At 32.9% G+C, this 27,665-nt stretch overlaps 3 protein-coding genes across 4 annotated transcripts; all 3 read right to left on the reverse strand.

The window, feature by feature from the left end:
• Positions 1 to 69: 69 nt before the first annotated feature.
• On the reverse strand, positions 70 to 7,338 carry LOC130641253 (uncharacterized). Of its 2 annotated transcripts, none has more exons than XM_057447977.1 (10): positions 7,047 to 7,338; positions 4,596 to 4,761; positions 3,980 to 4,352; positions 3,698 to 3,876; positions 3,104 to 3,184; positions 2,929 to 3,017; positions 1,845 to 2,094; positions 1,169 to 1,303; positions 847 to 1,018; positions 70 to 407 (listed from the first exon to the last, which is right to left on the reverse strand). In XM_057447977.1, the coding sequence occupies exons 1-10, from the start codon at positions 7,182 to 7,184 to the stop codon at positions 242 to 244; spliced, it is 1,749 nt and encodes a 582-aa protein (XP_057303960.1). In that variant the 5' UTR covers positions 7,185 to 7,338; the 3' UTR covers positions 70 to 241. The 2 variants fall into 2 exon arrangements, with proteins under 2 accessions (XP_057303960.1, XP_057303961.1); XM_057447978.1 differs by lacking the exon at positions 7,047 to 7,338 and adding an exon at positions 4,848 to 5,071.
• Positions 7,339 to 7,704: 366 nt separating this feature from the next.
• Positions 7,705 to 15,595, reverse strand: LOC130641255 (PCI domain-containing protein 2-like). The gene is made up of 4 exons (XM_057447982.1): positions 14,011 to 15,595; positions 9,413 to 10,211; positions 8,495 to 8,730; positions 7,705 to 8,036 (listed from the first exon to the last, which is right to left on the reverse strand). Exons 2-4 carry the CDS (start codon positions 10,197 to 10,199, stop codon positions 7,866 to 7,868), a joined length of 1,194 nt encoding a protein of 397 aa, XP_057303965.1. The 5' UTR covers positions 10,200 to 10,211; positions 14,011 to 15,595; the 3' UTR covers positions 7,705 to 7,865.
• A 730-nt stretch (positions 15,596 to 16,325) lies between these two features.
• LOC130641252 (uncharacterized) lies at positions 16,326 to 26,116 on the reverse strand. The gene is made up of 21 exons (XM_057447976.1): positions 25,972 to 26,116; positions 25,575 to 25,629; positions 24,190 to 24,233; positions 24,020 to 24,072; positions 23,237 to 23,268; positions 23,012 to 23,157; positions 22,884 to 22,917; positions 22,520 to 22,604; positions 22,374 to 22,439; positions 21,762 to 21,817; positions 21,373 to 21,511; positions 21,235 to 21,294; positions 20,682 to 20,737; positions 19,764 to 19,852; positions 19,252 to 19,448; positions 18,797 to 19,115; positions 18,388 to 18,617; positions 18,101 to 18,223; positions 17,448 to 17,545; positions 17,242 to 17,369; positions 16,326 to 16,784 (listed from the first exon to the last, which is right to left on the reverse strand). The coding sequence occupies exons 1-21, from the start codon at positions 26,072 to 26,074 to the stop codon at positions 16,414 to 16,416; spliced, it is 2,484 nt and encodes an 827-aa protein (XP_057303959.1). The 5' UTR covers positions 26,075 to 26,116; the 3' UTR covers positions 16,326 to 16,413.
• Positions 26,117 to 27,665: the final 1,549 nt, after the last annotated feature.

Consider the following 27,665-nt stretch of genomic DNA (forward strand, 5'->3'; position numbering starts at 1 on the left):
CAAATGACTATAAACTACATTAGAAGGACTCAAATGCGATCGTCTCAGACAGGTGGTCGTTAGAGAAGGTTTAAGTTTTTTAAATAAATCTACTCCAAAATATTTATTTACAAACGCCTAAATAAGCAAATCATTTTAAAATCTGAACATTTCGATATATACAATCCTATATTTAATATGAGGCTAGTAACTTAATTTTCCACAACACCAGTTTCTCTCTCGATCGAGCTTAGTAACGAAATCACAGTATGACGCAATAACTTTGTCTCGCTTGTTCTGATATCACCGAAGCTTCTTTGCTACTCGTTTGCGATTCGCTATCACTCTCTGATTCAGGTTCTGACTCTTTGCATTCTGTGTAGCTACAGATGAACTTGCATGGGATTAGCGAATTGTCCTCGCTAGAGCTGAAAATACAATAAAAAAGTGATATATGTATCGATAATAAGAAAACTAAATTTAGGATACCTAATCGCTAAAAAGAAAGTCGGTAACAATTTTTAATGGGTAAAAAAATTACGAAATTTAAAATCAAAATTTTTAAAATCAAGCACTATTTGAGATAGAACGGATAAGAAAAAATATCCAAAGAAAATCATAAAAATATTTTTTTTAAATAATAATTTTAATTAAAAAATTAAATTCGAAAATATTCAATCTTTATATCTCTTAATTTTGCAGTTATTTTGATTTCTAATGCACTAAAAAAAGAAAAAGAAAAAAAACAGTGTAAAAACTTAAACAGCAAAAAAAAAAGTCCGTAAAGAATTTGGCAAAATATTAATCATCGAGTCAAAATTTGGTCACTTTTTACCGCCTTTTTTACCCCGAGTGAATAAAACTTACCCTTTTCTCTTCTTCGCTCGCCGTGCTTGATCCCATACTCGAAGCTGCATACCACCAGTAACGAAACAAAGCTTAGAATCTACCTCCTCAACACGGAATGTGGTGATGGAACCAGAATTCTCCTTTGTATCTCGTATAGTTCCAAGATACTGAAAGTCTGGTAAGGAACGAACTAAAAAAAAAATGTATACCTTCATGTTTCTCTTTATTCCGTCACTACTCGCAGCTACCATCTTTAACTCACAGACAGACAGCGGGTCTTATTTAGAATCAAATAAGCTTGCGTTTTGTAAGAGACCTTTATGAGTTTATCATTTCTTACCATTAATATACCCATCGCCTTTATCAACATCAGAACCAACACTGAATAAGAAAGGACGACCTTGAACCTCGCCAATACTCAACGCTTCTGTTGGACAGTACTCGTTTAAGTTGTTGCGCAATTTGATGACCTCTCCTGCAAAAAAAACAGTAAAAATATATTTGATTTGGATTGCATACACGTTCTTTATTAGAAATATCTCATATTTCCCTGAAGCAACCGTTTTAGGCCTGAAAATTTAAAAAGGGGTTTTAATGTTTGCTTAGGGTAGAAAAAAAAACAGTGTGTTAGAAAACGTCGTAAACCGATCTAATTAAGTAGGGCATAAAAAGCGAAGCTATTGACAAGTAGAATAAATAGAAATAAATTGAATTTCCATTCGAAATATGCCTGTATTATATTTTCTTGAAGATTATTTATCTCTCCAAAAACATTTAAATTTTGAAATACTGTATTCTAAACGTGTAAAATTCTCATTAAACTATTTCTTTTGTTTTGTGGGGAAGGCAAATGACTTCATACACTCAAATAGGCGAAGTTTTGGCTTAAGTCTTGCTACATGAATTCTAAGAAGAGCTAAAACTGTTGTCTAGGGTAACTGAGAGGGTATGGTAATTCAAACGTTGTACCAGTTACTATGCAGAATGTAATACATAAAATCTTCAGTATTCTTTACCCTTCTGATAGTCCAATACTTTCACGTTAAAACCATCATCACCATAGATGACGTAATCATTCCATGACGTAATACAGTTAATCTTTGATGTATTTAGTAGGGGTGTAGCCGCAACGTTTTCTTTACTTTCTTGTTTGATCTTGATGGTAGCAAGATCCAACACAAAGATGGCAGCATCACCAACTTTTGGGTCATGAATTTTAATGATGCCATCAGATGAACCCGATGCAATCTTACGATCAGATAAAATCTAAGGTGGAATATATTCGTAAGTTTGCACAAATTTTTAGTTTTCTCAATAAGATTACAGTGAAACTCATCAGGTAAATGACCCATGGATACGCCCACTACCGTACAATTAAGACATTTTTACTAGGTCTTGTATCTCGCAGGTAAAACCAACCGTGGATTATTCCACTCAACCTTATATATTTAATAGACAGAAATGGTGTATTTCTTCTTTCAGAAATGGTGTACTTCTTTCACACTTCGTTAGAAAGTAGGTGTATCGTCGTTCACCGTGAAACTAATAAAACTACTATTTCTCGAGAGATAACAACTGATCTGGATTTAAGCTACGATAGTTCTTGTTGTATAATTAGATCTACTCGCGTAAGCATACCCTTTACTCGAAAGTTTGTTAAATTTTACCCAAATTTAAAATTACTTCACCCAAGGCAAACAAAGGTTTTTCTCACGTGCATATTAACAAATATAGAAGTTTATACAAGGTTGTCATTTTTGTTATAGATATAAACTTGGTGAGTTTTAATTTTTAATGTGATTTTCAAAATTTTTTTGAGAAGATAATGGTTGAGAAGATTTGAGGGGGCTTTTAAAGGTGACTCCATGAGTGAAGAACAAACCATTGTGGTACAACAAAAGTTTACTAAAAACATGCGACAGGTTGTAAAATCAAAATTGAGGCCAGAGTTGTTTATAACAATCTACTTTTCTGAAGGAGAATTAAAGAGTTTCGAGTAGACGTGAAAATCCTGTCAGAGTTTCTCGTTCATCCATTGTTTCCTCACAATTTAGTGTTAATAAAGAAATGTGCAAGGGTGATAAAAAGAAAAAAACAAACCTTTACAGCTGACACAGCATCTTCGTGTGCTCTCACTGTAAACAACTGCTGACTGCTCTCAACATTATACAACTCAACCTTACCCCCCTCTAAAAAGAAACAGTAAAATTGTCTGGTAAGTTAGAACTTTCTTAAAAAGAAAAAAAACTTACTTGAAATATTCTGTTCAACCTACCCGTCCCGATTGCAACAACACCAGCTGAATAATCGAGGCAAAGCACAGGTGAATACACGTATATGGATTTCATAGTTTCCCCTAAAATATGAAAATGAGTGAAAATGGTTGCGATAAAATCAGAAGTTATACCTAATTCACAGTAATCTTCAACAATAGTCGTCTAGCAACACAATATATCTTAACTCAAGGTTGAAATTATAGATACTTTCAACTGCTTACTTGCAAAATAATGTGAAAATAAAAAAAAATATTTTAAGGGTATAAAACAGGTGTTTAAAAACTTCTTGGAAAATCTCCTCTAAGAAACATCGAGGCTAAATCCAAAAGTTATGTTCCTTATTAAAAACAAATAATTTATTTTAGGCATTTACGCAAAAATGTAAAAAATTCGCAAAAATAAGTAAAAGAAATATTCGCCAAAAATAAATACGCGCAAAAATCAAAGTTTCCAAAAAAATAAATACATATCTGCAAAAATTACCTCTGTTCTGTTTCGTTCAAAATGAAATATAGCAAGGAAAACATAAACACAATTTTGCGCAAAAGTTAATACGCGGAGATTAATTTAACGCAAAAGATTTTAAAGTGTACCTTTCTCGAGATCCCAAACTCTTAACGAACAATCATACGACGCCGTCACGGCATTCGGATAAGTGGAAAACGGTTTATCTCTCATAAAGCATACACCAGTAATAGCTGCGTCATGTCCACCTAGACTTTTGAGTTCTTCACGCGAAGATGCTATCCATAATTTCAAACTTGTATCTCGACTATAAGAAAAAGGAAAACAATGTTTATGAGGAGAAGGTTTAGCATCATGACTCACTTGAGAATTATACAGAGACACAAATAATCAAAATGGAAATCACATACCTTCCACTGACAACAAAATTTCCACACAAGTCAACCGCACACGCGTCGTCGTGATGGCCTTCTAACAACCCAACTTTAAGATTCAGGTCTTGGAACAACTGTTCTGTAATAGACGGATTTCCCGGTTTCGTTTTTGCACTTTCGACACTACTCTTGGGTTTACGCTCTCTTAAGGACTTACGCGTAATAGTTAGCGCCGTATCTACTTTTACGGTTGTTTCAGTAGGAGTAGACTGATAACTTTTTATTTTATCCTCCTGATCAGCGTTATCTTTTTCACGTTCTTCGTCTGTTTTTAGGTCGTGCACACCGTTAATTTCAGTTTTCTCATTATCGTATCTACAGTTCTCACTATTTGCAGCATTAACCTCATCTTAAAAAAAAGAAATAAAAATTAACGCTTTGCGGAGGTCTGAGAATTTGAAACTTTGACCTAAGAGCTTACCAAAGTCAGAGAAAAACTCTTTTTGAAAGAAGTTATTTGAAAGAAGTCAATTTTATAAGAGAAAAAGACTGCGAATTTTTTGTCCACGTTTTTCTTCTTTAGCAATGAGGTTATCACATGAGTCTTTGTTACTATAAAAATAGACAAAGATTCCTTTGAGCACAAACCTACCATTTAGATTTTTGTGGTCAAACTCCACTAAGGCGTTGACTTTCCTTGTCGCTCCTTCATCTACCACCGATGTGTCTTGCACCTTTTCAGTTAGTGCAACCATGGCTTGTTCTTGTCCTTCAAGCAACTCGTGTAATTCGCAGCGGAGAGAATCTTTGGTCTTTATCTAAAAAAGCGAAATAAAATATTAATCACTATCTACGCTTATGAAGCTATGCCAACATGTGTTTGCAACGAAGATTCATAACTTACAAAAGTGTTTAGGAAAAAGATATAACGCTTGTCTACAGTAAACTTTGATAAACGTCTTAACCAAACAAAAGTATAGTTTTTATGCCGAAAATGATGATTCAGCAAAAACATGCATATAAAAAGCTAACTGTCAATCATGACATGAAACTGTGTCTGTTTATCATGTTACAGCGAGAATAATATTAAAACATATATGCTGAAAATGAGAGCATAAACATGCTCAATTTTGATTGGTACATGAGCTTGAATAACTACTATAAGACCTCAAATGTGGGATGGGTCAGTGCGGTTTAAATATCTAACTGTTTGATAGGTCAAACATGTTTGGCCATACAAGTTCAATGAACTCAACAAACAGAAGTATTCAGTGTGGGTGAAAATGTCTAAATTGTCGCAATAGCGGTCGATATAAAAATACAGGTAAATGTTACTCAAAAAAATTTGGTTCAGGGGTACAGCTTTCGAATTAAAACATCCTAAGATCTCCCGTCTATAAGAAATGGTTACAAAGATTAAAAAGATACAAACAAGTATATAAAGAATTATAACCCTTTTGAAAGGGCTGGGTGATGTAAGAGGAATTTAAGCACCTCAAAAACAAACAAAAGGAAAACATTTTACAGTCGCACGATAAAGCGGAATAACAATCTTAATACAGGAATAAACTTAGGTATAGAAAATTCATAAATATTAGTCGTTTACCTGTGAAAAAATCGGTCGTCCTTACAATTCCACGCTATTTTGTGTGCTCGAAACACGGCTTTTTTCTTTTGCACACACACAAACAGACAGATAGAGTACGGGTATTATTAAGAGGCAAGTGCCAACAGGGTGACCACTCATTTTCAAAGAGTAAATTACACGACTTCTTTAGAAGTTTTATGCTTAGCAAAAAGAGAAATTTCAATGAGAAATAACGTAAACAGTTGCCATAAACTGGAAACTAAAAACCCGCACCTAAACAAAAAATACAGTTAGAAAAATTATTTTCCAAAAGTTTTCCCATTCTTGCAACTTTCCAGAAGTTCTATTTTTACAACTTTCTAGGAGTTCTTCCAGTAGTTCTTCCAGGAGTACATCCAACTTCCAGGAGTTTCAAAGAGTTTCCAGGAGTAGTGGCCACGCTGGCTTAAGCAAACAAGCAAAGATGATATAAAAAACAAACAAGTCAAGCATGCATTATGGCTTTACCTACCATATTTTTATTTCTATTCTCATCTACTAAAATATCATGCCTATCAGTTTTAATCACTTTAAATCCTCTTCTCTCTTTCTTCTCAATATTTCCAGTGATTAGTTTTATTTCTTCATCTTCATCAGAAGTATACGTATCAACCATATCTTCAAAAATACCAGAATCAGTACTTAGCAATCGTGCTTTCAATTCAAATGTGTATTTCCTGTCAACGTTATCCACCCTTACGTCGCCGAAAAAAGCTTCAGAAGAACGTACAACATGTTTTTCCGGAGAAGCGTTCATCTTAGACGACGCACACACGTGGACGAACAGAACTGCAGATCGAATATTCTCAGATACGTCTCAAAACAACTTAACAAACTCTAAATTATTTCTTTTTACCACAGTTATTTAAAACCTCTTAAAAACCACTTTAATATATCTGACAGAACTTTCACAAGCATTTTATCGAAGTCATTAATACTTTTTATGTAACAGCCCAAATGCAAGATTAGAACTTTGGCGCAGTATTTTAAAACTTTAAGTAATTAAAAATGTCTACATGGCTCACGCCAATATCCTATTGTTTTCAAAAACGGATTAGTATCTTTGTATTGTAAAAACAATTTTCGGATTAATTAAATCATTTATAAACAAGAACACAGTGATAAAAATATTTTGATGACTTTATGATTTTTAACTTTATAATGAACTTATCGAAATAACGCAACTCTTTCTTATGCATCACTGAAATAGTTTGTTTTGCCCATTGCCTAGATATAGATAAACTGAATGGCATTGGAAACAATAATGTTAGTGAAAATACCCCTCTCTTCTCTCTGTCGTAGTTCTTTGAACATGCTTTCGGCCGGAAAAGGAGTGTGGTGTATTATTCTACCAAGAAAAACAATGCAAGCAAAAATAAAAATTGTTGCACCAAGACATCAAGCAACCTCGACTTAGACGATACACCTTAATTATCAAACTTAAAACTTTTAGTTAAAAAAATAAATAATGTGTACCTTTTCCATTTCTTCTGACGACAGTTCTCTCTGTAAACGTTTCAATTTGTCGATTTGTCGAAGTTTCTTCCGCAGTTTACGAATTTGGTTCACACTGGAAGCAGTAATGTAACTGCTCTCACTTGCACTTTCTGTCATATCTTACATAATTTTTACACTAAAACAACAAATTAATCTGCAAGGTGCTAATAATTACAATAACATAGTACAATAAATCCTCATTTATGTATTGACAGCCTATCAAGCTAAAAGGCAGTGATCTCAATACTCACATCACATCACTCCATCCACCAGTCCATGTCCACCAAAAACTTTGACAAAGTTTTCCTATTTTTATAACAATAAGTTTTCCCTTTATTTTTTTTAGAGTATTTTAAGTTCTCAGAAAAAAGACCCAAAATAAAATAACCAAATGTATCAAAACTAGTTGAAGGTTTTTGTGTTGAGAATGATGAATATTCAAGGGTTTCAGGCTTATCTATTTTAGTTGAAGAGAAACTGCTATTATGCCCTGACAAAATCTACATCGTTTAAAAGATGTATGCGTCTCAAAAACAAAAAAATATAAAAAACCATACTGTAGAAAAAGAAATGATGAATTTTATTGTGCAAAAAGTTTAATACTAACAGAAAGAAATAACTGAGAAGAAATTAGCAATAAAGCCAATAATAGTTCTTCAACTTTATTATAAAATACATGCATATATTCAGTACCTAGTTGAAGTCACTCTCATAAAATATTAGAAAAGTTCCACCGTTGTAAAAAAAATTTAAAGCTGCTTGTGTATGAATTCCATGTAAAAATACCATAAACGAAAACTATTTCTTAAAACTCGGAAATGGGTTTTGTTTACTAATGATCAGCTTTTGATGTTGCAGAGAAATGTAGCCTTTAATATGACCCTCGTAGATTAAGTTTGCTAAAATACAATGGACTTCATCTGTTTCCACATCAGTTTGTCCCATGTAATGTAATGCAACACGAAAAGCCTACAAAAAATACACAAGTAAAAATATATTTAAAATGACTGCAAATATCTTGATGTAGAATAAAATTGTCAATAAACATGGTGACTACAAAAAAAAAATAAAAAAAAAATCCAGGATATTCGAGAACGTGTTTCTTATTTTCTGTGGCAATTAAGATTCCAGAATAGTTAAGGCTTAAAATGGCTAACCATGCCATTCCAGGAATTTCACTTGAGAAATAAATTCATCTTTTAGTTTTTTTAGCACTTTGTAAGGAAATTCTTTTGATAGAGCTGCTGTAACAAGATTTAATTGCAAAGAATTTAACTCAACATAAATACTTTCCTAGGATAATTTTAAATTTTTGCCAACAAAAAAGGATTTACCTGGACTAAATTCTAACGGATTTTCAGCAATTTTTAAAAAGTTGAGTCAAGCTTTCTTTTTAGCAAATTTTGATTTTTTAAGGTTTAACTAACCTCAATTGGAAGTTGATGTGTGCTGAGTATAAGTGCAGTTTTTTTGAACAAGTTTCTATAAGTAATAATCTTTAACTTCTCCAGGATCAGGTATATTCCTGATTTTATGAAGAAGGTCTGATGGTCGTCCAAGGCTTTCATTAACAACAACAAATTACCAGAGGATACAGCATTACGAACATCCACAAACGGGAGCAAATTATTTCTTTTAAGAAGTTTGATGCTTGGCATCTTACCTGAAAACAAACACGAGTTAAAGCTAATTTCAATACAAAAATTATAATTTTTTGGTCTGTGTTTTTGTGCAACTCCTCCTCCTGCATTAGTGTGCTAACCCATTTTTTTTAAAGTTGGCAAAAAATTGCTAGGTGATACATTTATTTGCTTACCTGTTTAAAGGGGCTACAGAAGGGCTGTTGGTTTTCGACTTTATTGACTACACAAAAGTCAAGCTGATGGCGGCGAAAAACAAACTGGCTATTTTTCCAGCATGTATGTAATTTACAGACTCAAACATATAGATATATCAAGAATTTTTATCTTCTCCAGCCTTGGGCATGTTTTCATCCAGGATGAGTCTCGCTGAAATATTTCTTTGTAATATACTTGTGGAAAAAAATATTAAACCAGCAAGGAAAGTGCGCTGGTCTGTTCATTGCGCAAAACACCTTTGCCGGATTTTTAATATGTGCGCGGGATATACGGAATGTGCGCATTTTAACCGGTTCGTAGCCCCTTTAATTAACATGTCGGTTAACAGACAGTTAAAATCTAACTAAATGACTATTACTGTATAAGAACTTACCACCCTAAAAATCTAAAATTTTTAGCAATGTGTCATACAATGTGTCATAAGATATATACTATTTTTTACAACTTTATTCAAGAGTACATGTTAAGATAAGATAGAAGACTCACCTAGTTGCATTTTAACAGGAAGCAAGTATATCAATATTGTTCTTTTGTTCTTCTTTGAGGCCTTGTGACAATGTTCAAATGCATAGGAAAGATATTCATCTGCAAGTTTATAATCAGAATCAAACATTGCTTTCTTACCAACAAAAAATCTGTACGTAACTAAATGTGCTTTTGGAAACATATCTTTGATGGGCAAACTATCGATTGCACGAATTAACGGTTTGCATAGCTGAAGTTTGTTTATTCGAAAGTAAATTTTAAATAGTTGATTCACAATTCCCAGCATTCCCCACTTTTTAGAGTTTTCGATTGCGGCTCTTGTGTCACTCACACATACTCGGAAACAGTTCATAAGATACTCCGCTGACTTTTCCAACATTTCATCTGCTGTACCCACTCCCATTTTCACACGTTGAGTGTCAGCGTTAATTGCAAAAACTCGCAAATCAAGACAAAGATTATATAACACAGGTAACGCCCAATTCTCTTCCTTCTGTGTTTGAAAAACTTTGATGAAGTTTTGAATGACCAGTATGTGGGATTTGTAGGCTTCATAATAATCATTTTCTCCTATCGCCCACACTACACGAAGATGACTGGAAATCATATCATCTAGTGGAGGATCAAAGAATCTTTCTGTTATGTGAGCAGCTTCTGGAATTTGTAGCTTATGACTTGCAACATGTGCATCTTTGTGGCTAATAAGTTCCGACCAGTAGTTACCATCATGTTGTTCAATAGCTGAACATACTTCTTCCATGTATTGCGTGGCTGATAAGTGCGCCATTTTCAAATTTTGCTGAAATAAAAAATAGAACATGATAAGTAACTAAAATTGTGATGGTTCTGTTTCACACAAACATGTTGAAAAGATTTGGCACAAGGGGTTAAAAAAATCACATAAGCGCATGTCACTTTTTTTCTTTGAAATTTGAAGAAACAACCACATTTTTTTAGGGTAGTTAACAAATATATACAATCAGGAGAAACCTAGTTCCAGCTTTTAAAAGTATAAAAACTATTTTACAGTCCCCCTCTGTAGCAATCCAACAGTAACTTTGATTAACATTATGCAGGTCTCCCTATATATATTTAAGAGTTTCTATGCACTTTTTCACCAACAACAACAAAAAAATTTTTAGGGTAGCAAATTTAAATTTAAATACTAAGTTTAAAAAAATTTAACTATATAGTTTCATTTATATTGTGCTCAATTTTAAAACAGGTCTAGTCTTAACACTAGACCGACCAATCGTTTGAACGTGATAAGCAGGGCCACATCTAAATATACATACAGTAAGGAAAGTCCAGTCCAATAGAAAACAAGGATAATTTGAGAATTTTCTTACAGAATGACACAAGCACAACAATATAAGAATTGAGCCATAACTCCCAGCAGTATGCTTTTAAAGCAATTAGAAACATTTTACAACCATAACATTAAAGCAAATCACATTATTTTTTGCACCAAATTCTGTGACCACTTCTTAGATGTTTTTTTAGCTCCATTAACATTTTCAAGCCTCTCCTATTTGCAGCCAACTGATCACACACCATTCTTGTAAACATTATCAAGTATATAGACTTCAAATTTGCTATAAGCAAATTCTCTCATGTGAATCATTTAAAGAAGCTATATAACAACACAATATGATTAAAAAATTCTACATAACTGCAATAAAATGCCAATATGAATCACTGTGAACAGAAGCTTTATCCTACCAGCATTAAACTCAGCATTTGCTGACTACTGGTAACAGGAAATAAAAAGTCTGTCCACATCTTCTATGCTTCTATTACAAACTGGTTTTACAAATAATGTCTAATATGTATAATCAGGCCTATCAATAAGAAAATAACAACCAAGCAATAAATGGCTCCCCCAAGGTTACAATGATTTAAACTGGGCGAGCATCTAAATAAATAGAATAAGTTTATAAACACATATTTTGACAAAGTCATTTTTATTTATTTTATTTTATCTTTCTTTATATATTTTGGTTCTTTTTTACTGTAAATAATAAAAAAGATAACATTGATTTCCATGTGAGATGAATTGATATTGCTCAGCCAGAAAAACGTTTTTTGGAATTGGAGGAGCAATTAATGGCTCAGCTAGCAATTGCTCTCCCCTTATTGATAGGCCTGTATAATATGCCTTTAACTATCAAATACAAATGTATAACATTCACTTGTAATAAATTTTTTTTATAATTTATTAATGCATTCAATGCATTCCGATTTGGTGATAATTGAATTACAACGCATTTACTTTGTTTTTATTCCTATAGATAGACAGGTATTTATGCAACCTTAAGTTTGTAAGGTACCTAAAATTATAATGAATACACAAGTAATAGTGTTTCTAATGTCTTGCAGATATGTCAATATTGCTTCCCTGCTAGAGACAACTCATTGTTTCGAGGTGCATTGGGCAAGCAAGACCACTTTGCAAACATATATATATTGAAAAATGTCAGCCATTGCCTAGCAGGAAAATGATTTTGTGTTGGGTGAAGAAAAGGACAAAATAAATGTGAATATTGTGGCAATAAAATGTATATTATTAAACAAATAATTGAGATATGATTTACTTATTACGTTTTGATAAAATGATCTTTCCCAACCACCACTATTTTCAGCATTGAAAAAAAGTTTCAGCAGACGTGTTTCATTAATCGGGATAAACCTTACGATGTATGAGGATAATTTGCCTAATGATGATGTTGTAGAAGGGCTATCAGCTATCCAGATCAAAACTGAATGGGTCGTGGGGACTAATAGGAAAATGAACATTGGCAAACCTGTAGGTGTTGTTGCAGAGATGGTAAAAGTCTTGCTAATCAGATTATAAAGGATGATGTTATCCTGAGTGACTGGCAGTCAAGTTTAACAGTGAATTGTTTCAAGCCAAGGGTGGTGCATTTGAAAGAGGTAACTGTAGAGGGTTGATGTTGGTTGATCAAGCAATGAAAGTTATTGAAAAAGTGGTTGATAAGTTGTACTTAGAGAAAAAATTGACATATAGATACAATTTAGTTTTTTTCAAAAACGTGGTACTACAGATATAATTTTCTTAGTTTCAGGAAAAGTATTTAGGAAAGAGAAAAAATCTCTATTTTGCCTTTGTAGATTTAGAGAAGGTTTTTAATAGAGTACCAAATAAAGTTATTTGGTGAGCAATGAGAATTAGGTGTGGATGAGTAAGTGGCTAGTTACGATGGTACAGTCTAATGTACGCAATGCTAGAAGTTGTGTCAGGATTACCAATTCACTTAGTGATAAACTTGGTGTAAATGTTGGTGGACATCAGGGTTCTGTACTTAGTCCTTTGTTGTTTTGCTTTAGTCTTAGAAGTGCTGTTGATTGAGTTCAGAACAGGTTGGTCATAGACGTTATTGTATGCAGATAATTTGGTTCTTGTAGCGGAGTCAATGGGAATTAGATAAAAAGTGTGATGGAAGAAAGGATTAGAAGTGAAGACTAAGAGTGAATGCAGCAAAGTCTCAAGTCATGATTAGTAGCACTGAGTGCAAATGAGACATTGTCATTGACAGTAACTTAATTTTGGGGCACATAAGAAGTGCACTGGTATTGGAGAAAGGTTAAGAGCTAACATTCTGTTTGTATGCAAGTGTTGCAAAGGTGAGATTATAGACAACAATGAAGTTTTTCCAGCTTTAATAATGTACAATAGTGGCTCGTTAGAGAAAGTTGAGAACTTCTGTTACTTATATGATATGTTATGTAACAAAGTGTTATTTGTTTAATAGGTTCTGCTTGAAAAAGGTTCAGAGAATTAATTCCTTTGTTGACTAACAGAGTCTTGTCGATTTAGGTAAAAGGTAGGTTGTTTTAAGCCTTGTGTAAGAATTGTTATGTTGTACAGTAGTGAGATATGGGCAATGAGCAAGAAAGATCTTGATCGTTTAAAAAAGAATGATTTAAGAATACTTAAAAGGATGTGCAATGCCAGTTTGAGAGACAGAAATGGTTCAGGTTTGCTAAGAAAAAAGCTAGGTATCAGTAGCATAAAGATGTTATTCAAATAAGAAGGTCGAGTTGGTTGGGACTCTTGGAATGAATAAAAGAGGATAATTGGGTTAGAAAGTGTTAAAACTTGATATATCCTGGGGAAAAAAATAAAAGGTAGACCAAGAAAGACTTGGCAGGAAGTAACAAGGGCAGACTTTATGCAGGGGAAGTTGAGTTTAAATCTAGCACAGTCTCGAACAGGTTGAAAGAATGTCATTATACCGCCTGAATGTAATGTTACATGTATGTGTTTCAGGATGTCGCGTTAAAAAGACGTACGAGCCCGTGAATTTTTCCACGTGCTAACGACTAGTTAGATAAACAACTGGTAGACAAGCTTTATTAATGATCAAACAGGTTGCATTTATTTTTAATAAACTATATACAGGAGGTGATAAGTTTACAAATGTAAAGACTAAAAAAGTTAGTAATACTAAAAAAATATTGTTGTGCCTCTGGTCATTTAAGCATTTTTTGTTATATTTTTCTTCAGGCGGGAGGGGGGAGAGGGTAATGCATCATCCGTTAAAAATATAAAAATGGAGACGATTTTAATTTCTCACCTTTATTTCTTTCAGGGAAAATGAAAAAAATTCAACAAATTAGAAAATGTTTCCACAGTAAAAGTCCGCCATAATCGAGAATTGGTTGTTGTAAAAATAGATCTCATGGTTGTACAAGTCTCCACGAAGATTGTTGCATAGTGCGACCAATCAATATTGTGTATTTATGAACATGTCCAGTGGCCAATTTGCCGTAAACGGAGCCAAATACTGTTTGTTGACGGCCCCTTACAATGTTTTCAAAGCTTAATGCTTGGTTGGTTGCTAAGTATTGTCAATCTAACTGGATGCAAGTTTCATCTAATTTGATTGTAAAATGCCCGATTTGGTATGGTTAAATATACCAAGATACTTTAACTAACTTTAATCCTTACTAAAGAAAAAACTATGTTTGATTAGGAAGAGCATGCATTGATAAGAGCAAAAATCTCAATCTCTGGTTTAGGAGATCTGATGCCTGGACCATGGGGGCTGATGCCAAGGTCATGGGATTCCATGCTGGGAATCCGATGACCAGACAGTCAAGTAAAAACTATCCAGCAGCTAGATAGATAGATAGATAGATGTGCATATTTTACATGGCTAGCCTCACAAATATCGAGGGATATACCCTGTCTATTATTTCCAGGAGGGGCCATGGCGTAGATGGAGAGTCCTAGAGTATTTAATGCTCATTTTGAGCTACGCAGATCCAATTAGAGCCCGCGCTCTACTAGACAACTCCCGGCAACATCCAACGGCCCACACAGTGTGCCATCTTCCCAATTTCCCTCACATGGCTTGGGTTAACCCGGGGCTATGGTAACATTCACTCGCCCATGTTGAATCGCCGTCAAGAGGAATCGAACCCCGGTCTCCCGCACAGAGTACGAGAGCTATAACCACTAATCTACGGCGCCACGACGCTACAGGAAGGAATATCCATATAATGGAAGGAATATCCATATAATGGGATTGGTAAAATAAAATATCCCGGATTCAGGGGTTTAAAAGTTAGCAATGTAGTCACAATATTATTTCTGACACTTACTTTGTTGATACATGATCACCTTACCTTAGAAAAACGTAAAATATATACTGAAAAAAGATAATATAAATATACATAGCTAACAACAACCAGAGATTGCACAGCACAAATATTTTGTTGTATAAGTTAGGGGGCATATTTTGTGTAGAATTATCTATCGATTAAGTTTTTAACTGGAGGGAAAACAAAGTCAAAAAACACTTAAGATACCCATCTACATATCATTCAGGATCGAACATTTGCAAACGTGGTTTCTGGTCGTCAGAAGTGTTTTGAAGTGTCTAACACTTTTGGCACTCCATTCTTCATTCTGAAAGAATGTACCCTTTATGGTGAACTAAAATACAGCGTACACAAAGTGAAACTTCAATATAGGTCAGGAACGACAATCCTCGTACGTCAACAACGTACGAGGATCGAGGCCTGGAGATCTACAGACAGGGAAGCGTCGGGGACTTACAACTAAATTTTTTGAAAATATCTTTACGGTTGGGCCTAAGAGCCCAATCTCTTTAGACAAAACATTCAGACGGCGGGGCTAAATTAATTTCCAGCTTGCCACACCACGGTTTCAAACATTGCAAAAATTATATTGCGCTTTGGATAAAAGCAGGCGCCCCATAGTCAGCTGAGCAAAATAATACAGGAATACAGGACAGAAAATGGTTTAAAAAATGGACAATACAGGACAAAAATTTTTTACAAAAATACAGAATTTAGTGCGAAAATAAAGGACATTTTTAAAATTCTGAGAAATAAATGCAAAAATTTCCTAAAATTTAAGTAATGTAAGTACCAAACCCACCTACGAGTTTTTTACTAGGTTAGTAATAAAATGTCAACAAAAGAACCAATATCAACACTAAAGTTAATGTAAAAATATTACTTCTTTAGTTTTTTCTCTAAAATTTTCTAGATTTTTGGATAGTTCAGCTTTTCTCTTCAGAAATACAGGGCATACAGAGGACAATACAGGGCACTTTTGTCAAATACAGGAAATACAGGACGTGTGGGAGGCCTGTAAGAGTAAACAGTCCTGGAAATGGTAAACAATTATTAAAATTTCTTTAAAATGGAAGGTCGCAATCTTATTGCAACACTGGACGCTAGCAGGAATGCAGGGCTTCATTTGGCCAACTGGCGGAAATCATTTTAAAGTAAATTTCCCAGCTAATTCAGGTTCGGTAAATGGGTTTTTTATTGGTCGCATTTCAATCGAGTAGCTTAAACCCAAAAAATTTCCCCCCCGAAAGTTTGTTGCTCTTAAAATATATAACTCTCGAAAAAATATTTGTCTTGGATTAAGCAAGTTATTCTTGTATGAGCAAGCTCTATACAGTATAAAGAAAATATAGTTTAAAAAAATAAAAAAATGTTTATTCATCCGCATCATCAACATCATCATCTTCTTCTCTTTTTCTTTTGCGTTTATTTAGTTTTTTCTCAGACAACTTATCTTTTTTTCCACTGTGGTTAAGTTTTTTCGATTTTTGTCCTTTTTCACGTCTTGGCGTGCTTTTAACTGGTTTCTCTGTCGATTTTACTTCTTCAGTACTCTTTACAATGTCTTCTTTTTTAGTCGTAACATCACGTTTAGGCTTTTTACTTTTTTGCGGTTGCGTTTCCACTTTGTTCTTATTTTTCTTTGGCTTTTTGACATTATCAGCGCTATTTTCAGCTTTATTCCGTTCTTCTTCATTATCCTCGTCTTCAACTGCTAGTTCCAATGACGTTTCTTCTTTGACATCTAAATTACGAGAGTGGCCATGTAACAATTTTTGTACAAAAATTTCCACTTCATGTTTCCCACCTTTTTTTGATTATTTACAAACAAGTTTCTGTAAATTATCTACACTACATATTCAAGCCCTTTATTTGGATTCTAATTTTTAATACGAACAGTTCAAAGAATAAAAAACCGGAAGTAACTATAAATAGTTGTTAACCTGAGTGATTGAATTTCAAGTTCTCCATAGATCTGAACATTTAGTCGACTGACTTTTTTTTTTTTTTTTTTTTTTGGGGGGGGGGGGGGACTATACGACCCCGTTCTTTGACACTGATTTTTTATTCCTTCATAATTACATATAATCTTGTATGAGGGATACAATTTATATTGGTATTGGATGATAATTAACTTACTGTAACATAATCATACGAAAATGTTTTTTATGTCTCGAAAAAGTGTAGTGACAAGGTCTTACCTTTATTGTTGGGAATTTTGTTGGTGAATTTTTTGAATTTTGCCACAAAAAAGCCATCCATATTTTGCGTATGTGGATAAAACCTTCGCGTCAAATTCAAAGTGTGATGAAACCTTCGTTCACGGAACCTAAAAAACAACAACGTATGAAAATCAAATTACATGTGGATCAACTTTGAAATTTTCATGAAAAATATGGATTGTCACCTCGTGTACCCTTCTCGTCCAAAATCAATACCAGTTGGAACCAGTTTGACATTTCGTCTGCTTAACGCAAAATCAACAACCCATTCATTTTCCTCTACCTAAAACAACAGGAAAAAGTCTCAAAGCCATGTTATTAGGATATTTAAATTGACACTTTGTTTTACTGACCGATTTTTTCTTGCTGCTCAAAACAAAAATTTTTTTTAACAAATGTAAAAGTAGTTGGGCAAAACACCTACAAAATCTACAGCGTGGCCACTTACTTTTAAAAGATAAACCCTAGGAAGTATTCTAGGGGTTTTCTGCCCTTCTTCTAGGAGTAATTTCGTTTTACAAAAACAAAAATTTCAATGTGAAAAAAAAACCCAAACCGAACCTGGACAGAAATTGAATTAGAAAAAGTATTTTCCATGAGTTTTTTTTATTTTTGTATCTTTTTAGGACGAAATATTATTTGATAGGACTTCTCCTCATTCATCTTTCCAGGAGTATATTAAATTTCCAGGAGTTTCAAGATTGTCCAGGAGAACTAGACGCCCTAATTTAGCAACTTAGACGTAAATTGACCAACGCAAAACCAACAGGAAATTCTCTATGAAGCTCATGATTCGATTATATTGGATGAATATTAATTTGTACTACTTTTGCCTCACCATTATAGAACAAGTCGAGTAAACAATGTATCCTCCCGTTTTAGACTTGGCATCTACAGAATCAATAGCCGCTAATAACAACTCCTTCTGCACATGCGCACATCGAAGTATGTCTTTGTCTGACTAAAAACAAAATGTAACCATAGACAACTCTCCAACAGATTACACCAACATAACTCATACAGTGCGACTGAAATTTTAAACATCAACGTTGCTTTGCACTGACAATTGTTCACATAAAATTGTCCTTGATAACTGAGTCTATGCGACACAAAAATACATTTTACCTTGTTAATTTTGACCTGCTCATCTTTCGATATAACACCTGTTCCACTGCATGGTGCATCCAATAATATCCGATCGAACCCTCCCATTACTTTCGGAAACGATCTTCCATCATAGTTGCACACTAACGTATTGGTAATGCCAAGTCTATGACAATTCGCTATTAAGGACTTCAATCGTGCAGCCTTAGCGTCATTTGCAACCAAACACCCACTGTTCTTCATAAGTGCTCCTTAAAAACAAATAAAGGTCAAGCTTAATGTGCAAATTTTGTTAGCCAGTATGCTGAATTTGTAAGGGTTATGTATGTAAGGGCTAGGTATATTTTACGCATAAAAATCATTCTTTAGCTTTGTATGATCGCGTGATATTTTTAAAATTCAGGGGTATGGCGATTTTTCTAATACCAACCTATGTAAGAAGTCTTTCCACCTGGAGCAGCACACATGTCAAGAATACGTTCACCCTCTTGCGGTGCCAATGCTATCACAGGTAACATAGAGGAAGCACCTTGTAACATGTAATGACCAGCTAAATATTCTGGAGTAGCTCCAATCGGCACAGACGAGTCGTACACTACCAGCCCAACTTTTGACCATTTACCAATAGGGTCTAAGTTGACACCGCGGTTGATTAAAGCTTGTGCCAAGTCTCTTCTTCGTGTTTTTAAAGAATTTGACCGGATGGTAATTGGTCTTTTTACTTCACAAGCTTCAAGAAATTCCAAAATCTATAAGGTAAAAACAAACGAAGAATCAGCTTGGTTACTACTCAAAGCAGCTTTGGATTTGGTCAGCTTTTTTTCGATTTAGAGATCTAAAACAAAAAAAACTTCTTTTCTTGCAACCTTTAACAGAAGTCCATACCTCACCCCCAGGAAAGAGATTAATCAAATATTCCATAAGAAATTCATTGTAACTATAATAGATCATCAAGTCTCGAACGAGCAGATCCATGTACTCGCTTCGACTCCTTCCATTTTGACGAAACTTCTTAAAATTACTTAATGCATGGATATTGTCTTTGATTCTTTGATTAATAATAGCTAAATCTGGAGCTTCATTATGTAAATATGTATTGTTAAAGAGAATAGCATATCAATAAATAATAAGGTAAGAATTATTGGAAATTGAGAAAGAACAAGGAAATTGGCCTGCATTAGTATTTTCAGAAAGCTTAAGAAATAAACTCCAAATTTCCAATAATGGAACTCCGGCAAATATTAATTAGAATAGATACAAAATAAATCTACCCAAATAGTTAAAAATTACAAAACGTCACTGGCATTCACTTGATGATTAGCAGGAATGAAATTTAACTTTTCTACGAATGAACAAAACAAAAAACCGGCAAAATAAAAAAATAAAATAAAAAAGGATATTTTCTTTCTCAATTTCTTGACCACTAGGCAACACAAATACCTCGCTCTCTGCAATATTCGTTTTTAATTCCTCTTCAGCTAATTTCCTGGAAAAGAAATTTGAATACAAAATTTGTTGTGAGGAAATATTTTTCCAGCTTGAAAAATGGTTAAATCTGCACACAAGTAAGCCATTTCTTGTCACAAATCACATCAGTGAGAACACTTTATAGAAAATACGGAATTGTCAAAACCAACTGAAATCAACTAGGTGTTTGTCATACAATGTAATAGATGTTAAAATTTTTATTCACTCTTCTCAAAGAAAGGAGTTAACTAATTACATACATGAAGTAATTAATTAATCACTAAATTGAGTATCACGTATCAAGCATGTCTACAAACACGCCCTGCATGACCAAAAAAAAGAAGCAGTGACAATGTATAAAAAGCACTGCATATTTAAAGATGGTAATGCTATCACTGGCCTTTCGCTTTAAAAATAGCTTTTTTTAAATTCTGTTAGAATCATAAAAATTTGATGAAACATTTAAAATAGCATTATCTTAATAACAAAAAGAGCTTTTTTAAAATTTAAAAATTTTTTTTTAACTCTGTAACATAACTTTAACATCTTTCATCACCTTAGATTCCCTTCAAAGACGATTATTTAATCCTTTACGTTGCAAGTGCAGAGTAGTAAAATCTATCTAAGAGTGCTGATACAGTGTATACACAGTCTCTCTTATTAATGTTGGTACTCCAATTGCCAACGTGCACAGCAACATGTTAACAAACCAGACAGTTAAATTGTATTTCACAACAATTTCTTACTAACGAGAAAATGTGACATAGAAAAGCTGGTGATACTCCATACATGACTATATGACACCACAATTATTTTTTTAGGCACTTAACTTGAGGCACTTTACTTACTTAGACTGAGAATGAGCTTTTTGTAACTTCTTTGCTTTTTTTTCAACGGGAAGTAACTAAAAACAAATCAGCATAACAGTTATGTTCTAACAAAAAAATTACCATGTGGGCTTATAAATTTTTTTAGTACTGGCAATACACCAATAGAAGTACTTCTTGTGCATTATAAAACATGAAGGTGGTATCTAACTATGACCTTATTCAAACGTTTTAATTTTAACAACCAGCTGCATGTTGCCAGAGCGAGATAGACCAGTTCACCACATACAGTAATTGTTAAGTGTTAATTTTAATTAAGTCAACAGTGAGAAATAAGGCACACTGTGGGGAGAAAACAAAACAAAAAACAATAACATTAATTACATTGAATAATATGGATATTATCATGTTATGAACAAGCAATTTATTCTACATTTGGACAGGCCCGTCAGTGTCAGCTGTAGCTGTCGAAACGTAGTCTATTATAATCTTGCTTGATCAACAAAAGGCAATATCTATATTACTCAGTGACGATGACTGAACAGATAAGTGGTGATAATTTTAAAACAATTACATTTTCATCTTCCACCTCATCTGAATCATCATCCGAATTGCAGCCATAATCATCATCAGGCTAAACAAAAGCATATCACATAAGAAAAGGCAAAGTATAATAAATCTTTGTCATTCTCATAATGGACATTCTCTATACCAGGTCATCTTCACTTTCCATTTCTTCTCCCTCTTCATCTTCTTCTTCTTCACTGCTCTCCATCATAGGTTTAAGTCCTCCTGAATTCTTTGCACCGTTTTTAATACGGAGCCATTCCTTGTTTTCATCTGAGATACCTCTGTAAAAACACGAAAATTTGATGATTCGATTAGTTCTATTAAGGATAAGATGGGAAATGTACAATTTCTTCAGGATACTTGTATTATTTATTTATTTATTTTTTTATTAGTTAAAATTTACACCGGATGGCCTAACCAGTTACAAAATGGTACTGTTATCTAATAGGGTCCTGTAAGTTTCTTGCTTAAAACTGCACAACTCCAATATACTTTAAAATATGGCTAACCAAATGAAGAAAATTATTATACTTAGACTGTGAATTAGCATGTTGTAACTTCTTTTTTTTCTTTTGAACAGAAAGTAACTAAAAACAAAATAGAGATTATAGGAGAGATCATTATAATGGACACAAGTAGTAATCTTAGGCAAACACCTATTGAATCTACAAAAGCTACTAAGGTGGGATCATATTCCAACTATAAATTACCAATCTGTGTCATGTGAGCCATGTGAGCCAGTGTGCATTATTCCACTTTATTTTCATTTATCAAAAATAATACACGGTGACTGGTAATTTTTAAGCTTTTCATATTTTCCCCAATTTATTTTGCCACATTCGAGAACAAAACCCTAAGAACATTAAAGGGAAAAATGGATAAAAAAACTTAAAATTGGCATTGGCAAGTTACTATGAGACAATAGACAAATTTCTTAGAAAGTTTAGATTTAAAGGTTTTCAGCTAGTCTGATTTTAATGGTTTTTTAATGGTTTTCCTACAGATACTCTGTTTTATAAGTGCTTTTTCTTATTTAATTATCACACTTTTGACTACTGCACCACCTCTTACAAATTGATTTATTGTACACATAAATCAGATATGTTGCAAAAAGGTATTTAGACAACTATTAAATAAACTTACATCGTCATTTTCATTTTCAACCTCATCTGAATCATCATATACATCACTCCCAAAATCATTATTAGGCTAAACAAAAATGTGTTATGTAAGATAAAAAAAATACAAGATCCACTTTTTGTTTCTTAGAAGTTCAAAATTTTTCATACCAGTTCATCATCACTATCCATCTCTTCTCCATCTTCATCACTGATGTCTTCTTTACTAGTGTTTTCTAACGAATCCAATGTCGTTCTAGATAAAAAGTTTTAAGAACTGAATCTTGATTATACCTATCCTCATAAAAATCATAAAAGCACGTAATCACCCCTACTAAAAAAATCATCATATACACATTGAAAAAAAATCATTAGAAACATCATTGGAGCAATACCTTTCCTGAAAATTTGAAGATCTAAAATTACTAGAACTAAAAATAATGTTATTTTAATTTTCTAAATTTCTTGGTGGTTTTTCTTGATCACTTGTTCCCGTCTCTTCAAAAAGAAAAACGAAAACAAACAAGAAAATTACCTCTTCTTTTGTCCTTTCAATTTGTTTTTTGCATCTGTAAAATCAATAAAAAAGTTGCTACTACTTATTAAAGCATTAATAGCTCACTGTGAATAATTAAAACATATAATTTTTGTTGATATATATACCCTGCAATTTTATTTCTTCCTTCTGAGTCTTTATTTGATCTTCTTCATCATCTGTGTCTTCTGGAAGATTTCTTGTTGAAGAATATAAACCATCTTCATAGTCATTTTCACTATCTGAATCGAATATTGTCACATCGCTTTGCTTTCTGTTGACAAAAAAGAAACAGAATGATTTATTACAGTTTTAAACCAATCAAGCAACAACACTATGTGGGTATAACTTACTTTTTCTTCAACTTCTGAACTTTTTTGTTTCCCTACAGTAACAATAAAATAAATACTGTGATTTTTAATATACTGCATGGTTGTGATAGTTTTTATAATTATCTATTGACACCATTGTCATATTTTTAAGTGTCATACCTCTTAGAGACTCTTTAAATTTTTAACACAACTTTATATTCTCATGGGGATTCTTTCTTTAAAGTTTGAACACACAATTACTTGATTTTCCAAGAAAAGAACAGATTGCAAAAATCACTGTATTGTCTTTTTTTCAATACATGCAATGAATTAAAAAAAAAAAAAAAAATAAGATTTTAGTATTTTTATATACAAGCAAGCCTATCAATAGGAAAATAACATCTGAGCAATAAATCGCTCACCCAAAGTTACAATAATTTAGACTGGGCAACAACCTGAATAAATAGAATAAGTTTATAATCTCATACTTCATTACAAAATCTTTTTTATGTATTATCTTGACTTTTTTTATATATTTTAGTTATTTTTTTATGCAAATAATAAGAAAGATGACATTGATTTTCATGTGAGATGAATTGATATTGCTCTACCAGACAAAAATTTTGTGGAATTGAGGGAGCAATTTATGGCTCAGCTAGTTTCTTATTTCTCAGAATTGGGTGACTCCTTGCCTGACCAAAAGCAATCGTTCTTCCCTTGTAGATAGGCCTGGTGTGTAACACTAATTAGTTAGGGACAATGCTTGTCAAATGAGATAAATTGTGTAAGAGTGATGCTTCAAGTAAAAAAATTAAAGTTACAAACCATTTTTGTCTTTGATGCAACATTTGTTGTGAAATCAACAATCTCGTTTTCCCCTGAAAATTAGCATAGGATAACCATTAAATTTATTAAGAAATATTGCGGCAACTTTAAATAAAACATGCTTTTTAGAAAGCAACAATTTGATGCTAAGCAGAATTTCAATTTCTTACCATTTTCCTGGCCAGCTGCAACATCCTTCACAACTGTTTTTTTACTAAACGATTAAAGCAAATATATATAATATCTCAGAGATAATATTTTTTTTCCTTAATAACTATGATAACTGAAAACCAATACAGCTTTGCGGGTATATACAATGATAAGCCTCTATTGGGGTGTGCTACAAAGTAAAAATATAAGTAGTAACAGTGGCTTTTTACAAACTAATAATTTACGTCTAACAAGTTTAATTGGTTTTAAATTGATTTTAACATCGTTTCAAAACACATGATATTTGGACAATTGTACCAAATCGTTTTAGAACTTTATCCAAATCGTTCCATTTATTTAATCTGTTATAAAATTATTTTGCAAAAAAATATGAAACATTTAAGTCGCTTAATGATACGACATGAAATGATGTAAAATAAATAATGATACCATAAAAATCGTTTCAATTTGAATCAAAAATAAAACTAAAAAATTAATCTTAAAGACAATACCTTAGCAATCATAGTGTGTACGATAGAATGAGTGGCAGTAATGGGGAAGACATGTTTCTTATGCATTATTAATTGTATTATTATCTTTAATAGGATTTATTCATTCAGTCCTGGGTACTAGGTTGTAAAATACATGTCAATAATACCTAAAAATGATACCTGCCATACTGCTCTACTAACAGAAGCAAATCATTTTAATTTTCTCAGTGCGATAAAAATAAATTAGAACAACATTCAACACAAAAGAATAAAAAAAGGTTCTTTAGGATTGTGTTTTAGAGAGAGTGTAAAAATTAAATTGTGTAAGTAAAGTTAGGTTAGGTAAGTATGTGATTATGTATGCATCAGTTGTGTTAACATACGCATTCTATCCTATTGGCTTCATTAAAAGGCCAGAATAAATGTTTGGTTTTTTTTCTGTGTGGCAAAAGTTCATTTTCATCACAACAAGAAAATTTATGTATATTTTTGTCTCAAAAAAATAGTCTCAGAAAAAATTAAATACTTTATATATATATAATATATTTTTTAATTTTTGTTGTTTACAAATTTTTTAGATTTATGACTTCTATAGGAAAGTATTCTCAAGATCATTTAACACAGATTTCTATTTTTATGAGAACAATAATTTTCTTTCAAAACAATGACTTTATTATGAGAGTAAATATTCATGGGAGCTGCACATATGCAGAAGATTACATTTGGACTTCCAACCACGAATCTATATTATAATACCCGTATACGTCTGTCTGTCTGTCTGTCACACAAAATGGTAGCTCAGCTGCGCAGGTGAGACGCACGCAATGCGGTATAAAAAGGATGGGCGAACCAGTGGATTTTTCCACAGGCTAACGACTAGTATTATTAATTGAATAAAAATTAAAAAAAAATACCTTTTCTCCTTTTTTTTCTTTTTAATATTTATTCGTTTTCGATCAGATGGACTTACTAAAAAAAGCATTGGTTGTTTAATTAGGGTTCTATTTCACTTTGTTATTACCTACCAATTAAAAGGTTGCTCATGGACAGAATACGTTTTGTATAGGTGTATTTAATTTGATTAATATGCTTTTTTACACAATATGTTGTACACAGACCCTTTGCTATAAAAATATACAAAAAACCCAGAATTATATCCAAAATCTTCGTACTATCTCCTAGATGTGCCCATACACACAGAGAGAGTGAGTATTGATTTATATTAGCACAATTAGTACGAGCTTATACCAAGAAGCATATATATGATTAAGTTCTAATTTTAGTCTCAAAAAAGAGTGTCAGTGCACTTACAAAATTTTTGTGGAATATTTTCTTCTGGATGTTCTTGCTTCCTTGACTTCCTTCCAGGTCCTTTTCTTCTTTCTTTCAACTCACTCCATGACTTTCTACCCATTTTTATTCTAAAATATATGGATTATTTTAAGGAAGTTTCTACGGAATGAGATATTTCATTCATAAATAACAAATACACAGCCACAAACAGCCAAATGACAATCACATAAAGCTGTACAAAGCATAGATCAGGGTGTAATCCACCAGTAATTTCTCAGTAATTTATCCCAAATTATCAAAGGAGCTAATTTATTCACTACGAAATATGAGAATTATAACCCATTTAATGCAATTTATAAAGGAATAAGATTTCAAAAATACCTAAAACCACCTTAATAAAATCCCATTTGGGATTTAGCAACCCTGATTTTACCATTCTGGATTGCACCCTGAGATGTCGCCAGAGAAAACTAGAGCACACACACCTATAAACTTAGTTATTTTTAAAGTTATCAAAACAAAGGTATTACAAAATTGTGAATGTGCTACTGCACTAGTCTCCTGACCAGACATGTAGATGGTCTCTTAACATCATTTATTTTGCCTTTCTCAAGCGAAAAGACGCCCCAAAATTTGTGCACATATTTTACAAATATGTAGATAACATATTAGCAAAATATGTGCTTCTTTTTCATATGAATTTCATTTTTATTGCTTTTTTTAAAGTTTTTTTCATAATATCAACTCTTTATCAGGGAATTGTAGTAGGTCAAAGTAACATTTCTTTACAAAATACAATTCTTTTTAAAAAAGAAGGAATGTTTAATTTTACACTGGGCAAGAATTAAATAAAAATTGCCCTTTTTTTCACAATTTAATTTACCCATAAGTGATATGTAACTGCTTTAAATGATCCAGTTGAAGCTTGATGTAAATGTTCATTGTTTATTGGCTCAGAGTTTTTGTGGTTATACACTTTGCTTTGCCTACTACATATTCCTACTGATCTTTGTAAACATTCTCAACACTGCATCTTATTTAGGGGCTGTCGACAAACAGTTTTCGTCTCTGTTAACGGCAAATTGGCCGTTAGGCCCCCCCCCTAACGGCCAAGGGGGGTAATGCATCGTCCGTTAAAAATATAAAAATGAAGACAAATTTCACTTTATCAGCTTTATTTCTATTAGGGAAAATGAAAAAAAATTCAACAAATTAGAAAATGTTTCCACAGTAAAAATCCATGATCATAAAAAGCCATGATCGAGAATTGGTTGTTAAAAAAATGGTTCTCGTGTTGGTATAAGTCTCCACAAAGATTGATGCGTAAAGCTCGACCAATCAATATTGGGTATTTATGATGTTCACATGGAATTTCGGAACGGAAGTTGGGAGACCATGGAGAACACACTGGAATGTTCTTAAGACAAGTTAGCCTAATAAAAATATTGTGTACATATTGTGTTCAAAACGTGTTCGTTATTTGCAACAATGCCATTCATCTGCATCTACGGTTCGATCAAGCTATTGTTGTTGTGCGCATTGTGCGTACTACCATTTTTTACAACTGTCACATTGGACCCAATCTTGCACGTTTTTAGAATCAGAATCACTGTCATTATTGACGTCTTCTTCTTTACCTGTTTTGGTAAAACATCATTTATACACATTGCATTCAAATTTGATTGAGAAGATTGATGGATACGTTAAGCAGA

This window comes from Hydractinia symbiolongicarpus, chromosome 4 (assembly GCF_029227915.1).
Source record: "Hydractinia symbiolongicarpus strain clone_291-10 chromosome 4, HSymV2.1, whole genome shotgun sequence".
NCBI lineage: Eukaryota > Metazoa > Cnidaria > Hydrozoa > Anthoathecata > Hydractiniidae > Hydractinia > Hydractinia symbiolongicarpus.

What these genes read in the sequence shown, in the direction of transcription:
- LOC130641253 (XM_057447977.1), bottom strand. Translation starts at nt 7,184, where the DNA reads ATGACAGAAAGTGCAAGTGAGAGCAGTTACATTACTGCTTCCAGTGTG. An exon ending in AGTTTGGGATCTCGAGAAAG is followed by an intron (nt 3,185 to 3,697) that starts GTACACTTTAAA and finishes TTCATATTTTAG; the next exon opens with GGGAAACTATGAAATCCATA. An exon ending in CGAGCGAAGAAGAGAAAAGG is followed by an intron (nt 408 to 846) that starts GTAAGTTTTATT and finishes TTGTATTTTCAG; the next exon opens with CTCTAGCGAGGACAATTCGC.
- LOC130641255 (XM_057447982.1), bottom strand. Translation starts at nt 10,199, where the DNA reads ATGGCGCACTTATCAGCCACGCAATACATGGAAGAAGTATGTTCAGCT. An exon ending in TCCTGTTAAAATGCAACTAG is followed by an intron (nt 8,731 to 9,412) that starts GTGAGTCTTCTA and finishes GTTTGTTTTCAG; the next exon opens with GTAAGATGCCAAGCATCAAA. An exon ending in CACATCAACTTCCAATTGAG is followed by an intron (nt 8,037 to 8,494) that starts GTTAGTTAAACC and finishes TATTTTTTGTAG; the next exon opens with GCTTTTCGTGTTGCATTACA.
- LOC130641252 (XM_057447976.1), bottom strand. Translation starts at nt 26,074, where the DNA reads ATGGGTAGAAAGTCATGGAGTGAGTTGAAAGAAAGAAGAAAAGGACCT. An exon ending in ATCTCTTTCCTGGGGGTGAG is followed by an intron (nt 19,116 to 19,251) that starts GTATGGACTTCT and finishes TTTACCTTATAG; the next exon opens with ATTTTGGAATTTCTTGAAGC. An exon ending in AGCAGGTCAAAATTAACAAG is followed by an intron (nt 18,224 to 18,387) that starts GTAAAATGTATT and finishes TTTTGTTTTTAG; the next exon opens with TCAGACAAAGACATACTTCG.